This window comes from Papio anubis, chromosome 3 (genome assembly GCF_008728515.1).
Source record: "Papio anubis isolate 15944 chromosome 3, Panubis1.0, whole genome shotgun sequence".
Classification (NCBI taxonomy): Eukaryota; Metazoa; Chordata; class Mammalia; order Primates; family Cercopithecidae; genus Papio; species Papio anubis.
This window is the reverse complement of record NC_044978.1, coordinates 6,666,490-6,686,901: the sequence shown is the minus strand read 5'-3', so window position 1 is coordinate 6,686,901 and position 20,412 is coordinate 6,666,490. Positions and strand designations below refer to the sequence as shown.

Genomic DNA, 20,412 nt, shown 5'->3' with positions numbered 1-20,412 from the left:
CAGGTTTCTCACTGTTGGAGAAGGGAGTTCTGAATATGGAAAGGAAACTGTATTACTTTGTTTTCATGCTGCTGATAAAGACATACCCAAGACTGGGCAATTTACAAAAGGAAGAGGCTTATTGAACTTACAGTTCCACCTGGCTGGGGGGGCCTCACAATCATGACGTAAGGTGAAAGGCACGTCTCACATGGCGGCAGATAAAGAAAGAGAGCTTATGCAGGGAAACTCTTGTTTTTAAAGCCATCAGATCTTGTGAGACTCATTCCCTATCACAAGAACGGTACGGAGAAGACCTGCCCCCATAATTCAATCACCTCCCACCAGGCTCCTTCCACAACATGTGGGAATTGTGGGAATTACAGTTCAAGATAAGATTTGGGTGGGGACACAGCCAAACCACATCAGAAACAAAACAAGAATGAATGCTGAGATGTTGGATTTGAATGGAAGGAATTTGGCATGAACTTGTGGTTTTCAATAGGTAAATAGATACTATGTACCTAGACAGTGTCTAAACCCTGTCTACTAAGAGGGTGACACTCCAATAGCAATGAGTTCTCCTGGAAGCCCAGATCTAAATACCTTTTCCCACTAAAGGGAACTCGGGCCCTTGGAGAGATGACCTATTCCAGCTCTGGAACAGGGAAATCATAAGACGGTCAGAACATCTCATGTCTGAAGACAAGGAAGTGCTCGAAGAATGTGGGAGCCATGTTAAAGGACATAGGAGCCAGCTTGTGGCCAAAGGAGTTCCCACTGGCCACATCTGAGACCATTTGAGCATTATTAAACAGTGATAGTATAGTTCTCAGGAACTGGGGAGAGAGAGGAATGCAGTTAGTATTGATAGGTATAGAGTTTCAGTTGCGGAAGATGAGAAAGTTCTGGAAATGGATGGTGATGATTGAAGTACAACAATGTGAATGTACTTAATGCCCCTGAATTGTACACTTAAAAATGGTTTAAAAATAATTTTGTTATGCATATTTTATGAGAATTTTTTAAATGATGGCAATAGATTAAAACACACAGCAATAGATTAAAACACACTACACGAAAAAAAAATCCATGAGTCCTGCTGTGGACCGAATTGTGTGCCACAACTCTGCAATTGATATGTTGAAGCCATAACCTCCCAGTGTGGCTGTATTTGAAATAAGGAAGTAATTAAGGGTGAATGAGGTCATACCGGTGGGGCACTGATCTGATAGGATTAGTGTCCTTATGAGATGAGACACCAGAGAGCTTTCTTTTTCTCTCTGTCATGTGAAGACACAACGAGAAGGTGGCTGTTTAAAAGCCAGGAAATGAGCCCTCACAGGAGCTAAATCTGCCAGCACCTCAGTCTTGGGCTTCCCAGTCTCCAGAACTTCAAGAACATAAATTTCTGTTGTTTAGGCTGCCCAGTCAACAGTATTTTGTTATGTCAGTGCAAGCTAAGACAAGCTCCTAATGATTTTTTTGTTTTAAGACGGAATCTCACTCTGTCACCCAGGCTGGAGTCTGTGGCATGATCTCAGCTCACTGCAACCTCCACCTGCTGGGTTCAAGTGATTCTCCTGCCTCAGCCTCCCAAGTAGCTCAGATTACAGGCATGTGCCACCACATCCTGCTAATTTTTGTATTTTAGTAAAGATGGGGTTTCTCCATGTTGGCCAGGCTGGCCTCGAACTCCTGACCTCAAGTGATCCACTCACATCGGCCTCCCAAAGTGCTGGGATTATAGGCATGAGCCACCATGCCCAGTGCCTTTAATGATTGAAAAAACAGTAATAATGGCAGGAAGGGATAGGAAAAGTCTCCCCACATAAAGATGCTGGTTCATAAATGTAGAAGAAATCCTGCCGTTTTGGAGCTATCAGTGTAATAATTAATTCAAGCATGGATCTTCAATGGATGTCAAATCCAATGAGTGAAAGCTTGGATGAGGAAGAGGATATTCATAGTTTTACAGTATCATCCCCACAGACAGTTATTAATTACAGAGGGAAAAGATGCCTTTAAAATGGTGTCAGATACACCTGTCAGGTACCACTTAATGATCAAATTTAGTATCACCAATGATGAGACAAAACTGACATTATGTACTTTTTAATGTGATGAAGGGAGAAGTATACAACCTCACCATAAAGTTTTCTTAACAAAAATTTGAACCTGAATCTAATGAGGAAATACTCTAAAACCAAATTGTAGGATATTGGCCTAGATTCTATGTCATTGTCATGAAAGACTTTTTTTTTAAAGGAGGTGAATGATCAAGATTAAAGGAGACTAAAGAGAGATGACAACCAAGCTTAATGTGATGAACTTGACCAGATCCTATTTTATACAAACAGACAAAAAATAGGCTATAGGGGGTGTCTTGAGGCAATGGAGGAGATTTTAATATGAGCTACATATTAGCCTGTTATCATACTGCTATAAAGAATATATAGCCTGGGTAATTTATAAGGCAAAGAGGTTTAATTGGCTCATGGTTCTGTAGGCTGTATAGGAAGCATGGCTGGGGAGGCCTCAGGAAACTTATTGATTATGGTAGAAGGTGAAGGGGAGGCAGGCATGTCTTACATGGCCAGAACAGAAGAGAGAGAGAAGGGAGGGGTGCCACACACCTTTACACAACCAGATCTCATGACGACAGCTCACTCACTATCACCAGAACAGTACCCAGGGGAAACGCGCCCCCATGATCCAATCACCTCCTACCAGGCCCCAGTTCCAACACTGGGGATTACAATTCAACATCAGATATGGGCGGGGACACAAATCCAAACCATATTCAGCTATATACTAGATAATATTTACTGCATCAGTTTTAATTTCTTAGGTTTGATAATAATATCATGGTTATAGGCCAGGCATGGTGGCTCATGTTTGTAATCCCAGCACTTTGGGAGGCTGAGGTGGACGGATCACCTGAGGTTAGGAGTTTGAGACCAACCTGGCCATTACGGTGAAACCCCAACTCTACTAAAAATACAAAAATTAGCCTGGCATAGTGGCGGGCGCCTGTAATTCCAGCTACTCAGTAGGCTGAGGCAGGAGAATCGCTTGAACCCGGGAGGCAGAGGTTGCAGTGAGCCAAGATTGTGCCATTGCACTCTAGCCTGGGCAACAGAGTAAGACTCCGTCTCAAAAAATAAATAAATAAATAAATAATGATTATATAGGAGAATGGTCTTATTTTCAGGACTGAAGTATTTAGAAGTCAGGTGTCATGATGTCTATAATTTATTTGCAAATCGTTGAACAAAAAAACCTACATCTCCATAGAGAGAAATAAAAGCAACGTGGTAAAATGGCAATCTCTCCTGGTGAACCTGGAACACAGATACGTAGGTACTCATTTTATTATTGTTTAAAATTTTCAGCAATTTTCACATTTTTCAAATGAAAAAGTTAGAGTCTAACTCTCTTGGATGTGTCTCGAGAAATACATAGGTCGGATTTCTTATTATTTATTTATTTATTTAGAGACAGGTCTCACTCTGTCACCCAGGCTGGAGTGCAATGCTGTGACCTTAGCTCACAGTAACCTTGAACTCCTGGGCTCAAGCAATCCTCCAGTCTCAAGTTCCCAGATAGTTGGGACTACAGCTTGTGCCACCATATCTGGCTAATTTTTAAATTTTTTTGTAGGGACGGAGTCTTGCTTTGTTGCCCAGTCTGCTCTCAAACTCCTCATCTCAAGTGATGCTCTTGCCTTGGCCTCCCAAAGTGCTGAAGTTATAGGCGTGAGCCACCGTACCTGGCTCCCTAATTTTAAAATATCAAAATAACAGTATAGGCCAGGTATGGTGGCTCACGCTTGTAATCCCAGCACTTTGGGAGGCTGAAGTGGGCGGATCACTTGAGATGAGTCGTTCGAGACCAGCCTGGCCAACATGGTGAAAACCCGTCTCTACTAAAAATACAAAAATTAGCTGGGCCTGGTGGCATGCGCCTGTAATCTCAGCTACTTGGGAGGCTGAGGCAGGAGAATTGCTTGAACCCAGGAGGTGGAGGTTGCAGTGAGCCGAGATCGCACCACTACACTCCAGCCTGGGTGACAGAGTGAGACTCCATTTCCAAAAAAAAAAAAAAAAGGTAACAGTATTATACCAACAAGATTACAGATTTTTAAAGCCATAAAAACAGCACAATATATGCGAATACCAAATTACTGAATCAGTATTACAATCCAGGAGGGAATGTGCTCTTATTCACCAGTTAGTCTCCAGAACCCTGTGTGTAATACGAGCTCAGTATATGTGGAATAGGTGAGTGAGGAATTTGTTTTGTTTTGGGATTTGATGGTTTAAGTAGCTCCTAAAATAGGTAATTTGGATGTTTTATGCAAGAAGAGGTAAGGTGAACAGAAAGATACAAGTGACAAAAACTGGAATGCACAGTGTAGTTCAGGGGAGCCTAGCCCCACTTGTTCCATCCCCCTATCCCCACACCCCACCACCAACACGGGAAGCCAGTAGAACAGCACTGGAGTTCGGAAACTGAGACTGTTAAGTAACTAGCTAGAGCATTTGTTGTGTAGGCTTATTGTGGTGCCGAATCTGTTACAGTTTTAAGAAGTTCTGGGACAGGATAACAACTTGAAGGATATAGCTTTGTTTTATAGAGTTTTCATAATTGGATCATATTTGTATATATGTCCCGAAATAATCTTGTAAGTAAATAAACAAGAGAACTCTTGGTCTATTTTTGCAAGAATACTCTTTAGCGCAGCATTTGCATTTATGTATGAAATGTGCTAATTACAAGTAATATTTTAAATCTATTCGTTAAAGCACGTTTCTCAGGTGTTGGGAATCTTCATACTTCAAGATAAAACTGGAGTATTTCTGTGTGTGTGTGAGAGAGAGAGAGAGAGAGAGAAAGAGACAAAGAGAAGGGGAGAAAATGAGGAATACATACAGAAAAGAGTATACAACATACACACAGGGTTTAACAATAGCAAACAGGTAAAGAAATAGAACATTATGAGAATCACCCTCACCATATTCCTCTCCCCAGGTTCAAATCATCTCTCCCTTTATAGGTCAGCACTATCTTGACCTTTATGATAATTACTTATTTTTCTTTATACTTTTCATCCTTACATAGACATCCCTAACCAACATGGTTTGGTTTTATCGGTTTTTGTGAACTTTGTATAAATGAAATTATAGCATACAAATCTTTTCGTTTCTTGCTTTCTTTACCAGTTGTTTGTACCAATTTGTACAAACCATTGTTTGTTGGTGAGAATTCCCAATGTTCCATGTTCTTGCCAACACTTGAAGTAAGTGTATTATTAAACTGTTTTACTTTTTGCCAATCTAGGGACTATATATGGTATCTTACTGTGGTTTTAATTTGCATTCTACTGGTAACTAATGATGTTGATTACCTTTCCATATATTTATTGACAAAATATACTTCTTTGAACATGTTTTATTACATAGATCTTCTTCTCCATTTAATTGGACTATTCCACAAATCAATTTGGAAGATTATATTGTAGCTAAATTTCTTTTCTTGTTTTACTTTTTTCTTTTATTGAGATGGGGTCTTGCTTTGTCGCTCAGGCTGGGGTGTAGTGGTATGATCATGGCTCACTGTAGCCTCAACCTCCCAGGCTCAGGTAATCCTACTGCCTTGGCCTCCGAAGTACCTGGTGCTACAGATGCACACCACCACACCACCTAATTTTATTTTATTTATCTATTTATCTTTTTATTTATTTATTTATTTATTTATTTATTTATTTATTTATTTATTGAGATGGAGTTTTGCTCTTGTTGCCCAGGCTGGAGTAGATGGCATGATCTCGACTCACTGCAACCTCCACCTCCCAGGTTCAAGTGATTCTCCTGACTCAGCCTCCCAAGTAGCTGGGATTACAGGCATGCGCCACCATGCCTAGCTAATTTTGAATTTTCAGTAGAGATGGGGTTTCACCATGTTGGCCAGGCTGGTCTCGAACTCCTGACCTAAGGTGATCCACCCACTTTGGCCTCCCAAAGTGCTGAGATTATAGGCATGAGCCACCGCACCCAGCCTGTTTTCTTTTTTGTAGAGACAAGGTCTTGCCGTGTTGCCCAGGCTGGTTTCAAACTCCTGGCCTCAAGCAACCCTCCTGCCTTGGCCTCCCAAAGTGCTGGGAAAATGACAGGCATGAACCTCTGCACCTGTCCTGTAGCTAAATTTCTTAAAGCCACATTTACAGCATTAAGTCAGTATCAGAGAACCAAGAACTGAGGGGGAGAGAGGAGACGAAGTAGGGATAGAGAGATGAACTGACAAATCATAAGTAAAAATAAAAACTTAATGGAAAATTCAGAGAGATGGGAAAGAAGATGTAAAGTTGTTTCTAAAAGATAGGGATGAGGAACACAATCCTTTTTTTTTTTCTTTTTTAGACAAGATCTAGCTCCATCTTCCAGGCTCGAGTGCAATCTTGGCTCACTGCAACTTCCACTTCCCGGGCTCAAGCCATGCTCCCACCTCAGCCACCTGAGTAGCTGGGACTACAGGTGTGCACCACCACACCCAGCTAATTTTTGTATTTTTAGTAGAGACGAGGTTTTACCCTCTTGCCCAGACTGGACTTGAACTTGTGAGCTCAAGTGATCCACCCACCTTGGCCTTCCAAAGTGCCGGGATTACAGGCATCAGCCACTGTGCCCGGCCCAATCCTGTCTTTTAAAGAAGATATTTTTCAGACTATAAAGTTGGAACAGGAAAAAAAAAAGATGCAAATTAAAGATGGCAAAAGGAAAACAGAACTTCATATTATTTTGTTACATAAGAAATAATGTAAGCCAGGTGCGGTGGCTCATGCTGTTATCAAAGCACTTTGGGAGGCTGAGACAGGAGGATTGCTTTAGGCAAGAAGTTCGAGACCAGCTTGGGCAACATAGTGAGATCCCCATCTCTATTTTTTATGTAATTTAAAAAATAATAATAAAAGAAAAAAATCTACATGAATTAGTCACCCTAAAGCCCTACCCTACAAGAGGTGCCCTCTGAGACCTTCATATGTATAAAAACGTGGTATTTGAGCTTCTGCTTCTTTTCACTAATGAGACAGAGATTTTAAATGTTCACTTTTTTTTTTTTTTGGCAACCACAAAATTTGCCCAATGTCGGTATCCTACCCACAGTAAATAAGGTAAAACAGAATCTGTTTGATGTTGCTTATTATTAAATGGGAATGACTTTTTGCCTAAGGTGTTGGTGTAATCATTAACTGCAAGGGAAGTGGTTATGGTCATCGAGGATTCTGGTTTGACCCAGCACTGGGAATTTTTTTTTTTCTTTTTCTTTTTTTTTTTTTTTTGAGACAGGGTCTCACTCTGTTGCCCAGACTGGAGTGCAGTGGCGCAATCTCGGCTCACGGCAACATCCGCCTCCCAGGTTCAAGTGATTTTCCTGCCTCAGCCTCTCGAATAGCTGGGATTACAGGCACGTGCCACCACACCTGGCTAGTTTATGTATTTTTAGTCGAGGTGGGGTTTCACTATATTGGCCAAGCTAGTCTCGAATTCCTGACCTCAAATGATCTACCCACCTCGGCCTCCCAAAGTCCTGGGATTACAAGAGTGAGCCACCGCGCCTGGTCCGCACTGGGAATTTTTAAAGATCACATGCCTTTCTTCTTAAGGACTGTCTAGACAATAAAATTTAGAATTGTGGCTTGGGGTTACCTAATCACAATAATTAGAGATACTTGTTTTAACCAGTTCGGTTGCCAAGAAAAAAATGCCACTAGTTTGATTAAGAAATAAATAATGTTCTTTTATTTAGAATTTGAAATGTGTATAATCCCTGATCTCCTTGAAGAAACAAGGGATATTAAAATATTGAAAACCAGTTCATCTTGTCCTACACAGAGCTGATTCACTAGCACAGTGAAGACGCTTTATACACTAACAACTAATTTTCACACACATAACTGAAAATGGAGACCACATTGTCAAAGAAATAAAATTATATCAAATTATGGAAGGCTGAAAATAGGATTATAGATGGCTTACTTAATTCTATTTGACTTGCACTGATGTTTCCTTTCCAAGGTTCACTCCTATATACTCAGTTCTCTACAGACTTTTAGGTGATAGACATTCAGCCATATATTTGCAGTTCTGATCTTTGCTTCGAGCTTTAGTCCTGACCTTTAATTTTCTGCTGGGTATCTCTAATTTCTAAAGTCAACTGCATCTCACATCCCCCTTTAGACTTCCTCATTTTTTTTTCCAGCTCTTCAACAGTCTAAAACCTTGGAATCACCTCAGATTCCTCCTTCTAGCCTATTTGCCTCTCTCTTCTTAATCTAATCAGTCGCAAATTCTTGCCAAACCATTTCTTTTCATCCCTCATTGCCTTATGTCTAATCCAGACCTTATCTGTCTCATACCTATACTATCACAACAGCCTCCTAACTGGATGGCTCCAGCCAGTCTTGGGCTCTTTCATGCTCGCTTCATCTTTGAACTTTGCACACCCGTTTCTTTTCCCAAACATGCCCCGCCATGCTTGTCCATTTTAGCCTCATGTCTATGCTCATCTCTCCCCATCCTTTTTCTTTAATGATTATTTACCTCATGATACTTCTTTGATGGATCTCCCTGATAGCACTAATCCTCTATAAGAACGTCCTTCCTTTACTATCTGTGTCCTTCCTTTGACAGTAAGGAAGTGTACAGGAGGCTGTGTTCTTTACATTTTATGATTGGCCCCATCTCCAGAACTGACTGGATTGTCACTCCACTGAACTTAGCCAGCCAAATGTCTTTTTGCACCTTGCTTTTTTCACTTAACATATACTGGAGATCTCTCCTTACCAGCACATATATGTTTATCTAATGCTTTTAAAATGTCTGCTAATTATGGAAAATTCATAATTTCTTTAATTAGTCCCTTACTGATGGCTACTGGTGGTTTTTCTGGCTTTATTATCAAACATGCTGCAGTGAATATCCTTGCATATCTTGAGCAACTTTAATGTCACAGGAAAATAATTGTACTATCATTGCTGGATTAAAGGTGTGTGTCTGTGTGTGTGTGTTTACCTATAAACACTATTTTTAAGAGCTGAGGTCTCCTTATGTTGCCCAGGCTGGAGTGCAGTGGCTATTCAAAAGCACGATTATAGTGCCTTGAACTCCTGGCAAGTGATCTTCTTGCTTCAGCCTCCTGAGCAGCTGGGACTACAGGTGTGCTTGATATATTTTATTTTTATTTTTATTTTTGAGATGGAGTCTTGCTTTGTCGCCTAGGCTGGAGTGCAGTGGCACGATTTCGGCCCACTGCAACCTCCACCTCCCAGGTTCAAGCCATTCTCCTGCCTCAGCCTCTGAGTATCTGGGATTACAGGTGCCTGCCACCACACCTGGCTAATTTTTGTATTTTTTTAGTAGAGACGGGGTTTTGCCATGTTGGCAGGGCTGGTCTCGAACCCCTGACCTCAGGTGATCCTCCCACCTCAGCCTCCCAAAGTGCTGGGATTACTGGCGTGAACCACCACGCCCGGCCCACCTGGTAGATTTTAAATTTGTATATAATAGAATTATCTTTTAAAATAATTTTCACTGTCTACTCCCATTTTTGATACTAATTTTCCTGCCACTCAAGATTAGGACATTGACAGTGGGAGCTTTGCTTATTGCGGCTTACCTCCACGAATTTAGCGCTGGAGAGAAAACGTAAAGCCAGGAGAAAACAGCATTTTGAAAGCCACAGAATGGGCTCTTCAGCAGCTAGAACACGGTTCCAGACCAGGAAAATATGGCGTCCTGGCCACCGGATTGCATCATCTTTCTTTGCCAAGGATCATCTGGAGCCCAAATCAAATCTAAATGTGTCCACCTCTAAAATGGGGATAATCTTCATGTTTCTTTTCCTTTTACAGATATAAATGCAATTTCATTGTCTTGACCATTAGGAATTCTCTGAAGGTCTGTTACTACATAAATTGTGTGAACTCCGAACAGCAGAGTTCAAACTTGATCAGAACAAAAAAGGCTAGAGAGTGGCAACTCTCCTTTCCGTCATTTTAACGGCTTTTGCATGACCAAATGTTTCCTGTGCCAATCAGTGGGGAAGAAGCAGCGAGCTTGTCTCTTAATTGCTTTAGAGTTCTGTTTGTCTATTTAGCGTTTCTTTTTGAAGTCTGAAGATTTATGGAACAATAAACGTCATTTAATGCTGCGTGCTGTTTTGGATTCCTCACTGGTTTTAGAATTTGGGTAAAACTACTTAGCTGAAAGTTTAACAAATTTGAAATTACAAATATTGTAGAATAGAAAAGTTCATCTCAGTGACATAAAATTACGGCAGCAGCAAAGTTTGTTACTTTTTTTTTTTTTTAAGTAGTAAGATGTAGACATTTTAGTATAACAAATGTTTTCAACTTGTTTGGGAAAAAATAAACTAGGAAGCAAGGTTTAAATAAGAATGGTTTGGTTTGATTCTGAATGATGTTGTTAGTACACCACAATGCAAGCGCTAGCTATGCATTTGGGCCAACTTAGACAAGTCCACAGCAATGCACATTCGCTCAGTAGTGTGAGAGATTAATTGTAGGCAGGTCCCATCTTTTTTACAGTATTCAAACATTCAACCTTAAGACCCCATAAGGGCGTCTCATTCCACCGAGAACTAGAGAAGCTTGACTTGTGCGATCACCTCCTTATTCATGGACTGGGGCGGAACACAGATCCGGAGGAGGGGGCTTCTCTGCACCAAGCGCAAAGCCTACCTTCCAGAAGGCTGGCTGCACAAGCGGCCGCCCTAAAGGCGGTCAAAGCGGGCGAATTCGCCGCGATGCCTTCCTTCCCTAACTCCGGCCCACTCTGGTTGCTCCTGCCCAGGTGCTCCAAGCTCTCCAGAGGTTCTGGTGGTTTAAAGTTTCCGCGTCACGCCCAGACTGCGCTAAGGGCAAATATCACCCCTTTCCCCTTCTAGGACCCCTCCCGTGAAGTCTGTGCCAACCCCGAGCCTCTTCACCTTCGAGATTGGCCGCAGATACCCCGACGGAATGGCCTGGGGAGCCGAAAGCCGTCCCCAGCCCGGGACAGCTACTGCCCAAGCCGCTCAGGCCAGCCTCGCACAGTAGCGCGTCTCCTTCCCGCGACTCCCTCGCCGGCCTGTGAACCCGCAGGGGAGGCGGAGGTCGGTTCAAACCCTGCGAGAGCCCCTGCCCAGCGCCGAGTCCTGCACACGGTGGAAAGTCCTTTCGCATTAGCGGGCAGGATTAAACGACTTCACACCACGAGGTGCAAGACTGGGCTTCGGGGCCTTCCTCGGTGTTGCTATTTTAAAAGAAGCTGCTCAGTAACCCAGAAGAAGATGACGGGGGACTGTGGTGTAGACCCGGCTGGAGAGGAGTCCAGGGCCTGGGAGGCGCCCCTCACACTGAGGGGCTGGGGACCCTGAAGCTGGGCGTCCAGAACCCGCTAGCGCTGCTCCCGGCATTGTCCCGCCTGGGGCAGGCGTCCGGTCCCTCGGCAGTGCCGGCCAGCACGTAGTAGCTGCTGAATAAATAAATGCCTGTGCAACAGGGAACGTCCTGGCCCACCCGGGCCGGGTCAGGGCCTACGAACGGCTGACGTCCGGCGCCGCCGTGGGTCCCTCCGGCGTGGCCGCCCACACCTCCTGGCCACGGCGGGGCTGCGGTGGGGGGATATCCTGGGGCGGGCGGCTGGACGGAAGGGACTGGACTTGGGGCGCGTCCACGGCCAACTGCCCCGAACCCAGTAGGGGAGGCCAGGGACCGGGAGCCTCCGAGGCCCCGCGCCTGGAGCGCCCGGACGCGAAGGGGCGGCGGGTGGCTCCGGGCGCGGCGCGGGCGACTCCGGGGCCGGACGGGAGTTCCTCCGCTTTCCGCCGCGCAGCCCGCGGTCTCCGCCGAGGTCACCAAGGGCCAGGCGCCCTGCGGAGGCCCCGCCGTCCCGGACCCACGGACGCGCTCCCGGGGCTTGGCGTTTTCCCACCACCCCGGACCGCCCTTGGGGTGCCGGAGGGGCTCGGGGCATGGCGTGGGGAGCCTTTGTGCCCTCTCCGCTTGCTGAGGTTTTTTCTCCCGAGGAGAGCTCCCCCTCCAACCCTCTCCTCTCGAAAGTTTTGTGGTTTCCCTAAAAGACGAAAGAAGTTGAGAAGGTTGCAGAGACTTTTTTGCAATCTTCCCCGTCCAGAAACACTAAAACCTCTAGGCGTTTGGCCCAGGGGAGCTATCTGGGGTCAAGGGAAGGGAGCGGGCCGCACATTCCTTCGCCCGCCTCCCTCCCACCTGGAGCCGCGGCCCCGCTGGGGCAGTGCACCCGAGCTGGTGCGGCAGCGCCGGCAGCGGCGGGGTTAAGCTCAGGAATGCGGCGGGAGGAATGCGTATGCAGATGAGGCGGGCGGGCGCATGCTAATCGCATGCAAATGAGGGGCCCGCCGCTGCCGAGGCCGCGCGGCAGCTTCCCGGATCCGAGCCCAGACGGCGGCGGCTCCGGCAGCCTGGGCGCCGCGACCCTCGGCGGCCACAGGGGGACGGGGCGGAGGAGGAGGAAGAGGCGGAGGCAGCGGCGGCGAGGGGGAGGAGGGTTCGCTCGCCGGCTCCGACGCAGACATGGTGGACTGATCCTCAGCGGGGCCGCGAACAGCGTTTCCTGAGACACCTCCCGCGCCTGGTTCCGCCGCGCCCCGCGCCCCTCAGCCCCTCGCCGGCGCCCGCGTCGCGGGTTGGCGGCCGGGCCGGGCAGCCGCGTTCCCGCCGCGTCCCGCGCCCGGTCCCTATGGAGGCGCCGTTCGCCGGTGAGGCCGCCGACCATGCCTAGGAGGGCCGGGAGCGGTCAGCTGCCGCTGCCCCGGGGCTGGGAGGAGGCCAGGGACTACGACGGCAAGGTCTTCTACATCGACCACAACACCAGGAGGACCAGCTGGATCGACCCCCGGGACAGGTGGGCGCCGGCCGCGGGGGCGCGGGCCCGTTCGGACGCGGCGGCTGTTGTCCCGGAGACCCGGCCGCGCGGGGGGCGGGGGCGGCGCCGGCCCGCGGTGGTGCCCGGAGAAGTCCCGGGAGGGGTGTGGGGCTGTCTGCTCCAGCGGGGCCGAGGAGCCGCCCGTGCCCGGGGCCCTCCGCCCACCGGCTTCCCGACGCCCCTCCGGGGACCCTGCGACACGCCCCGCCCCGAGGCAAGGCTGGAGTCGCTGCCCCGGGCCGACGCCGCACGCCAGGCTAACGGACCCGAGGGGCCACCTGAGCCCTGTTAGGAACTTTCCTAGGCTTCGAGGTGCCCACGTTGAGGCTGCAGGGCACCTTCGGCCTCTGGGCGGCGGGGCGGGCTAGGGCCTCAGTGCCAGGTGGGGAACGAGCCCTCCGGGCCACCTGTGGCATCCCTCAGGCCGTCCTTGGCGCCCGAGCCTGGACTGCGAGCTCTTGGCGGGGACGCCCAGCCTGGCCGGAGGTCCCGAGCTGGCAAGGGGCTCCCGCCCCACGCCGGGCCCTGCTAGTGGGTGTGGCTGGCTTTGCCCCTCAGAGTTTGGAAACGCGCGTTTGGGGGTTTCACTGTCTGGCGTTAGTCTTCACCTGAAAACTTGAACCGACTCCCAGATCGTGAACAGGCATATTCTGTTTGGAAGGGAGATGTAGTGAAATGAACGTTGGGTATTGAGGAGCTTTGACTTGAGCTTCCCCTGGTTTGTTTTTTGTTTTTTAAATTAGTTCAGGAACTGAAAGTTCACAAATGTTTCTGTATCCCATATTTCTTTTTACTCTTAAAATTTCTTAGAATTATTGTAAGAATAATAGGTATTCCTAATTATAAATTTATAAATTATCCATTAAGGAGATATTCCTAATTGTAAATTTAAATAACGTATCACCAGCGATAACTTTGACATTTGGACTTTTGTCATTTCTGAAAATTATAACTTTTTATTGAATGTGGTGTTTGGGCTTTACAACCTTTTTAGGTGCTTCTATTTAACATTTTCCCTTTTCTCAATTTGAAGCTGAAATACCTAACTACTTTATATTCTCAGTTACTTTTGCCTTAAAAATGTTGTTTTTGAAAGCTACTAAAAAGCAATGACAAGAAAGTCATAAATAACATTATAAATGTATGGAACAATCCTTGTTCAATTATCCATGAAGCTATGGGCTTAGGTTTCCCTCCTGAAATGAGAAAAGGCACCTGTGCTGACGTTCGGTCTTGCCCAGCCTGGCTGCCTGTTGCTGGCCTGATGAAAATTGTGACAGGCATCACACCTTCCTTCACAGTCTTTCCAGACATGCTAGTTGTTGTAAACTTCACGCTCCAAGCCAGTTATTTGACTTATGCCATTGCACTTTGAAACTACTTAACAGATAGTAAATGTCAGTGCTGATGGTGTGCACCCAACTGCGGCTTTTAAGGCACCTGTATAAATATTTGACTTTTACAGTTGTGTGGTAATTCTTTCTGCTTTCTGATACTTGGAGTTTCAGGTTATTGAAATAGCAATAAATTCTTGAAATATTTAGGCATTCTAGGTTTTCTTCTCCTTCAGTTTACATGTTTTACTATATTATCTCATTTGCGTTTACCAGAAAGGATTACAAGAATATGTAATGCCTGGGTAAAGTAAATAGAAAGTGGAGTGAAATTATATGACTTGGCGTATCCATATCACTACTTTTTTCACAAGTCAAGCATGTCCTTTATTTTAAACTCTTAATGGATTAGTAATTATTATGAACTATTTTCAGGAAACTGGGTAAACAGTTCATTGGACGGGGACAAATAGTTTTGACTAAGATAGCTTTTTATTTTTCCAATTTTCCTTGCAGCTGTTAGGTCTTAAATATTTAGAGAGATAAATTTGACGACTTACAAATATTTCTGGATCTCAGAGTTTTAAAAGATATTCTGTGAGATCAGAGTCACCATTATATACTCAGTTTAAATTTAATTATATTTTCTTTTAGGGCAATTAAGTGACTAAATCTTACTAAATAGAGTAAGAGATGATGGGAATGTATATTTGGAGTAACTATTAACTCCTGTCAGTTTTGTTACACACTTACCGAACATATGGAAAGAGAGATGTTACACAGGCCAATAGGAGTGTGTGGATTCTTCTGCAGGATCAACTTACAAATCCTGAAAGAAAAACAACTTGATATACTATGGGTCTGCAGGACTTTTGAACTGTTTAAGCCATTTAATTAGAATGGTCACGATGATTTACCTTCCGTATTTTTTATGTTATTCTGTTAAGGAAAAGAATTTTGTGTTTTTGATAGTCTATCAGAATTTGTCGAATATTTCTGATTATACAGGTAATTATGCCGATTTAGTAGGGGAGGCTAGGGGATTTTATAAGAACATAATTTCATTCAACAAGTAGTCATGCCAGAATGCTGAAGCGTTATTCTAAAATGCTTTTAAGCTTTTGGAGGTAAATGACATCATGCAAACTTTGCTGGGATGTGATCAAAGCTTTTATTGCTCCACCTCTTACTCTTATTGACTAAGTTTACGTGAGTTTCTGAATCCCTCTAAACCTCCATTTTTCAGCTCTAAAATGAGGATAATATCATCTTCTTCGTAGGGGTGTTTGTGGGCTCACCATTAGGGCCCAGCCTAATTGTATTAGTGTAGTGTTGACATTCTAGTTTAGGAACTGAGTGACCCTGGAAATAGTAGAAATGTTAGCATGGACAGTATTTACTCAGTGTGTATTGTGTGCTAGCCACTCTGCTAAGCTCTTTTACTGTGATCTCATTTCATTCTCCCATTGGTTCTATGAGGTAGGTACTATTGTCATCTTCCAGTCACAGAGGAGGAAATTGAGTCACAGAGAAGTAGCCCTTGTTAAGTGTGGAACTAGGATTTAAAGCCAGACAGCTTGACTCTACAGCATGTGTCCTTAATCGTTCCTTTAAACTGTCTGGACACTTGGGCATGTTCTCTTTGGGTGGAGTGCACGGAGAGGGGGGGCAGAACCTTTTTGCCCGCTGTTTATTTTTCAGGCTGATTGACTAGGCTAATCCTGGGGAAATCTCCCTGTTTGTGATTAATTCCTTGTCCCCCTACCCTGCCTGCATGGGCCCACTCCCTCAGTGTTATTTTGTAGGTTTACCTCCTCTTTTTTTTGCTCACCATGGACACCTTTTGACCATACCAGTTGGTGTTTATGGTAGGCCATAGGTCTTGGCCAAATGGCCTGGTGCTTTTTTTTTTTTTAATTACATTCAACAAAGTAGAAAAAGGTGGGATGGATTGGCTTCATTGCCTTTTGGAGGAGTAGGGAGCTAAAGTGGGCAGGCCTCAGAGATAGGGTGACTTGGCTTTACCAACTCCCAGTAGAATTTTGCTCATCTTCTATCCTTGGATTGAATGTTACCCAGAGATACATGACTTTGTCTAGTTGAACTGAAAGATTTCACACCATACAAAGTGACTTTCCATTAGACGCTCATCTGTGGCTTATGGCTAGGGTCAGATGTTGAGCAACCTGTACCTTCTAATTGAATAGAAATAATCTTGGGGGGTGGGAGGGTGAGAAGGGAGGAAGGGGGTGCCAGCTGGGTATATCATTGAAGTCACAGTTAACTTTTGGCTCTCCACACCGGTTTGAGGCATATGATTAGGATCTGAGGAACTCTGTATTGTCTTTTTTTTTTTTTTTGAGACAGAGTTTCGCTCTTGTTGTCCAAGTTGGAGAGCAGTGGCGGGATCTCGGCTTACTGCAGCTCCTGGGTTCAAGCGATTCCCCCTGCCTCAGCCTCCTGAGTAGCTAGGATTACAGGCACCTGCCACCATGCCTGGCTGATTTTTTGTATTTTTAGTAGAAATGGGATTTCACCATGTTGTCCAGGCTGGTCTTGAACTCCTGACCTCAGGTGATCTGCCCGCCTCGGCCTCCCAAAGTGCTGGAATTACAGGCATGAGCCACCGCACCCGGCCTTGTCTTTCTCTTTATTTTCTTTTTCTTTTTTTTTTTTTTTTTTGGTGCAGTGGCGCGATCTCGGGTCACCGCGACCTCTGCCTCCTGGGTTCAAGTGATTCTCATGCCTCAGCCTCCCAAGTAGCTGGGATTACAGGCACTCACCACCATACCCAGCTAATTTTTTTGTATTTTTGGTAGAGGCAGGGTTTCACCATGTTGGCCAGGATGGTCTCCATCTCCTGACCTTGTGATCCGCCCACCTCGGCCTGCCAAAGTGCTGGGAGTACAGCCGTGAGTCACTGCGCCCAGCCTGGCCTTGTCTTTCTTTCAAAGTCTAAGTAATTTCCTTTCTCTTTTTTTTTTTTTTTTTTTTGAGACAGAGTATCTCATTGTCGCCCAGGCTGGAGTGCAGTGGCACCATGTTGGCTCTCTGCAAGCTCTGCCTCCTGGGTTGAAGTGATTCTCCTGCCTCAGTCTCCCGAGTAGGTGGGATTACAGGCACCCGCCACCACGCCCAGCTAATTTTTTGTATATTTTTTAGTAGAGGTGGAGTTTTACCATGTTGGCCAGGCTGACAAACTAAGTAATTTCTATCAACCCACTGCTAGAGTGTAAACTCCTCAAGTCTGTGTTTGCATATTACTGCTTTTTGAATCCTTTATACATGGTAGATGTTAAATAAATGTTGGTTAATTTAGTTAATGAAGACAGTTTGTTGAATTAATGAAAGAATATTAGTTGAGCTACTCTCTTATTTCCAGTTTCTTACTGTTGGGCTTTCAAAAAATAAACCCATTACCACCAACAGAGACAACTGACCTTCCAGGTAGATTTAAAATAATGAGAGAATTGAGCTGCTACATTTTGAGTAATGGTATAAATATGAGAATTACTCATAAGAGCAAAAAAAAAAACCAAAACGAGCCTTGATAGTCTTAATCACAACTGCCATTGTCAGAGACTGCTGGAATTGTTCCTCTCCAGCAGGCTCTGAGTCTGGGTGCCAAGTGGTTACTGTGAATTACTTGAGTGATTATAGTATTTGAAGTGTCTGGAGAGGTTGTTAAAAGAGGATTAAAAAAATCACTCTAGGAAGCGCTAATTTAAACTATGCTGTCTTCCAAAAATTCCAAAAGAAATATTCTTTTTAACACAGTTTGGTATAATGCTTGCTGGAGTGAACAGTACTATAGTTGCTTAGTATATTTGAAGGACTGAGAGTTCTCTAGTGACATTAATAATCCATAGCTTGCAGTGTAATTTTGTTGGAAGACTCAGGACAGTAATTGCTTTTTAAATAAAATAAATATTTTATATATTTTTTGAGACAGAGTTCGCTCTGTTACCTAGGCTAGAGTGCAATGGCACGATCTTGGCTCACTGCAGCCTGTGCCTCCTGAGTTCAAGCGATGCTTCTGCTTCAGCCTCCTGAGTAGCTGGGATTACAGGTGCAAGCCACTCTGCACCCAGCTAATTTTGTATTTTTTAGTAGAGATGCGATGTTACCATGTTGGCCAGGCTGGTCTCGAACTCCTGACCTCAAGTTACCTGCACGCCTCAGCCTTCCATAGTGCTGGCATACTATTATCTTTAAATATGTTATTTGTTTCAATCTGCAAATCCCTAAGCTTCATCTATGTAGTCAGCCATTGTGATATATGGCCTTCAAGCAAGTTGGTATTTAAATTTAGCCAGAGGAAGCCCAGGTGCACCAGGAAAAGCATGGAAGTTGTCTGCTGGCCCACACTGCCGGGCCCTGCATTGCCTTGTAAATGGCTCTTGCTTACTTATTTTCAGTAATTGTCTATAGGAAAATGAGGTTATCCCTTTGGAGGGGCATGGCCAGCTTCTTCTTGCGGATGTAGGAATTAGCAGGAAACAGTGTCAGCCCTAATACACTGTGAATTCCTTATGATAGGGCTTGAGTATGTGTATATGCCCTGGTTCCTATGAACTTAATTGAAATTGGTTGAACTGATCTTGTGTTAGAATTTTGGACTTGTTTCTTCATACATTTCTGAAACGCCTGTTACTGAAAAAGTGACCGTAGAATAATGTAGAAGAGGAAAGGGATTTCTTTTTTTTTTTTTTTTTTTTTTTAGACAGGAGTTTTACTCTTATTGCCTAGGCTGGAGTACAGTGGCATGATTTCGGCTCACTGCAATCTCCGCCTCCTGGGTTCAAGCAATTCTGCTGTCTCAGCCTCCCTAGTAGCTGGGATTATAGGCTCTTGCCACTAGGCCCAGCTAGTTTTTGTGTTTTTAATAGAGACAGGGTTTCACCATGTTGGCCAGGCTGGTCTTGAACTCCTGACCTCAGGTGATCTGCCCACCTCAGCCTCCCAAAATGCTGGGATTACAGGCGTGAGCCACCGCGCCTGGCTGAGGAAAGGGATTTTTAAAGGCACGGTGTGTATATAAGTTGTGAGTTACAAATGAGTTCTCAAAATATAGGTTCACAGTGTTTTCAGTGTCTTCAGTGATTTTTCCCAATTATTTTTATTAGATAAAAAAAAATCCTCAGCATAAAATTAATCATTTTAACCATTTTGAAGACTACACTGGAGTAGTTTTTAGTATATTCATTGTTATGAAGCCATAAACAGTGTATAATTCCTGAATATTTTAATCACCCCCAAAACAAACCACCCCTTACCTATTAAGAACTTACTTCTCATTCATCTCCCATCTCTACAGCCTTTTGCAACAACTGATCTACGTTGTGTCTCTGGATTTGCCTATTCTGGACATTTTATACAAATGGAATAATAAAATTTGTATCCCTTTGTATCTGGCTTCTTTTTTTCTTAGTTTAATTCTTTCAAGGTTCATGTTATAGCATTTATTGTACTACTGTATCCTTTTTCATGACTTAATAATATTCAGTTGTGTGGATATACCATATTTTGTACTTTCATTAGCTGATGTGCATTTGGGATGTTTCTGCTCTTTGGCTATTGTGAATGATCCTGCTCTGAACATCCCTGTACCATTTTTGTATGAATGTGTGTCTTCAGTTGTCTTCAGTATATACATATCTAGAAGTGGAGTTGCTGGGTCATATGGCAGTTCTATGTTTAACTTTTTGAGGGGACTGCTAGACTGTTTTCCACCATTTTACATTCCCACCAGCAGGGTATGAGTGTGCAAATTCCTCCACATCCTCACCAACACTTCTCTCTCTTTCTCTTTTTCTCTCCTGCTCTCCTTCTCTTCCTTTCTGTCTCTCTCTTCTCTTCTCTTTTCTTTTTTTCTTTTATTTGTTTGAGACAGAACCAGTCTCTCTTGCCCAGGCTGGAGTACAGTGGTGATCTTGACTCACTGCAGCCTCCACCTCCAGGGTTCAACAGATCCTCCCACCTCAGCCTCCTGAGTAGCTGGGATTATAGGCGCAAGCCACCATACCTGGGTAATTTTTGTACTTTTAGTAGAGACAGGGTTGGGCTGGTCTCGAACTTTTGACCTCAAGTGATCTGCCTACCTTGGCCTCCCAAAGTGCTAGGATTACAGG

At 44.6% G+C, this 20,412-nt stretch overlaps 2 protein-coding genes across 2 annotated transcripts in view; one reads left to right on the top strand and one right to left on the bottom strand.

The window, feature by feature from the left end:
- Positions 1-9,446: 9,446 nt before the first annotated feature.
- Positions 9,447-12,503, bottom strand: LOC116274115 (putative uncharacterized protein WWC2-AS2). The gene has a single exon (XM_031664150.1). It carries the CDS (start codon positions 12,015-12,017, stop codon positions 11,571-11,573), a length of 447 nt encoding a protein of 148 aa, XP_031520010.1. The 5' UTR covers positions 12,018-12,503; the 3' UTR covers positions 9,447-11,570.
- Positions 12,504-12,702: 199 nt separating this feature from the next.
- Positions 12,703-20,412, top strand: part of WWC2 (WW and C2 domain containing 2) — a 220,517-nt gene continuing 212,807 nt past the window's right edge. The window contains exon 1 of the mRNA XM_031664153.1: positions 12,703-12,926. Coding sequence (XP_031520013.1) covers positions 12,796-12,926 — 131 coding nt within the window. The 5' untranslated portion in view covers positions 12,703-12,795. The remainder of the gene's footprint in view (positions 12,927-20,412) is intronic.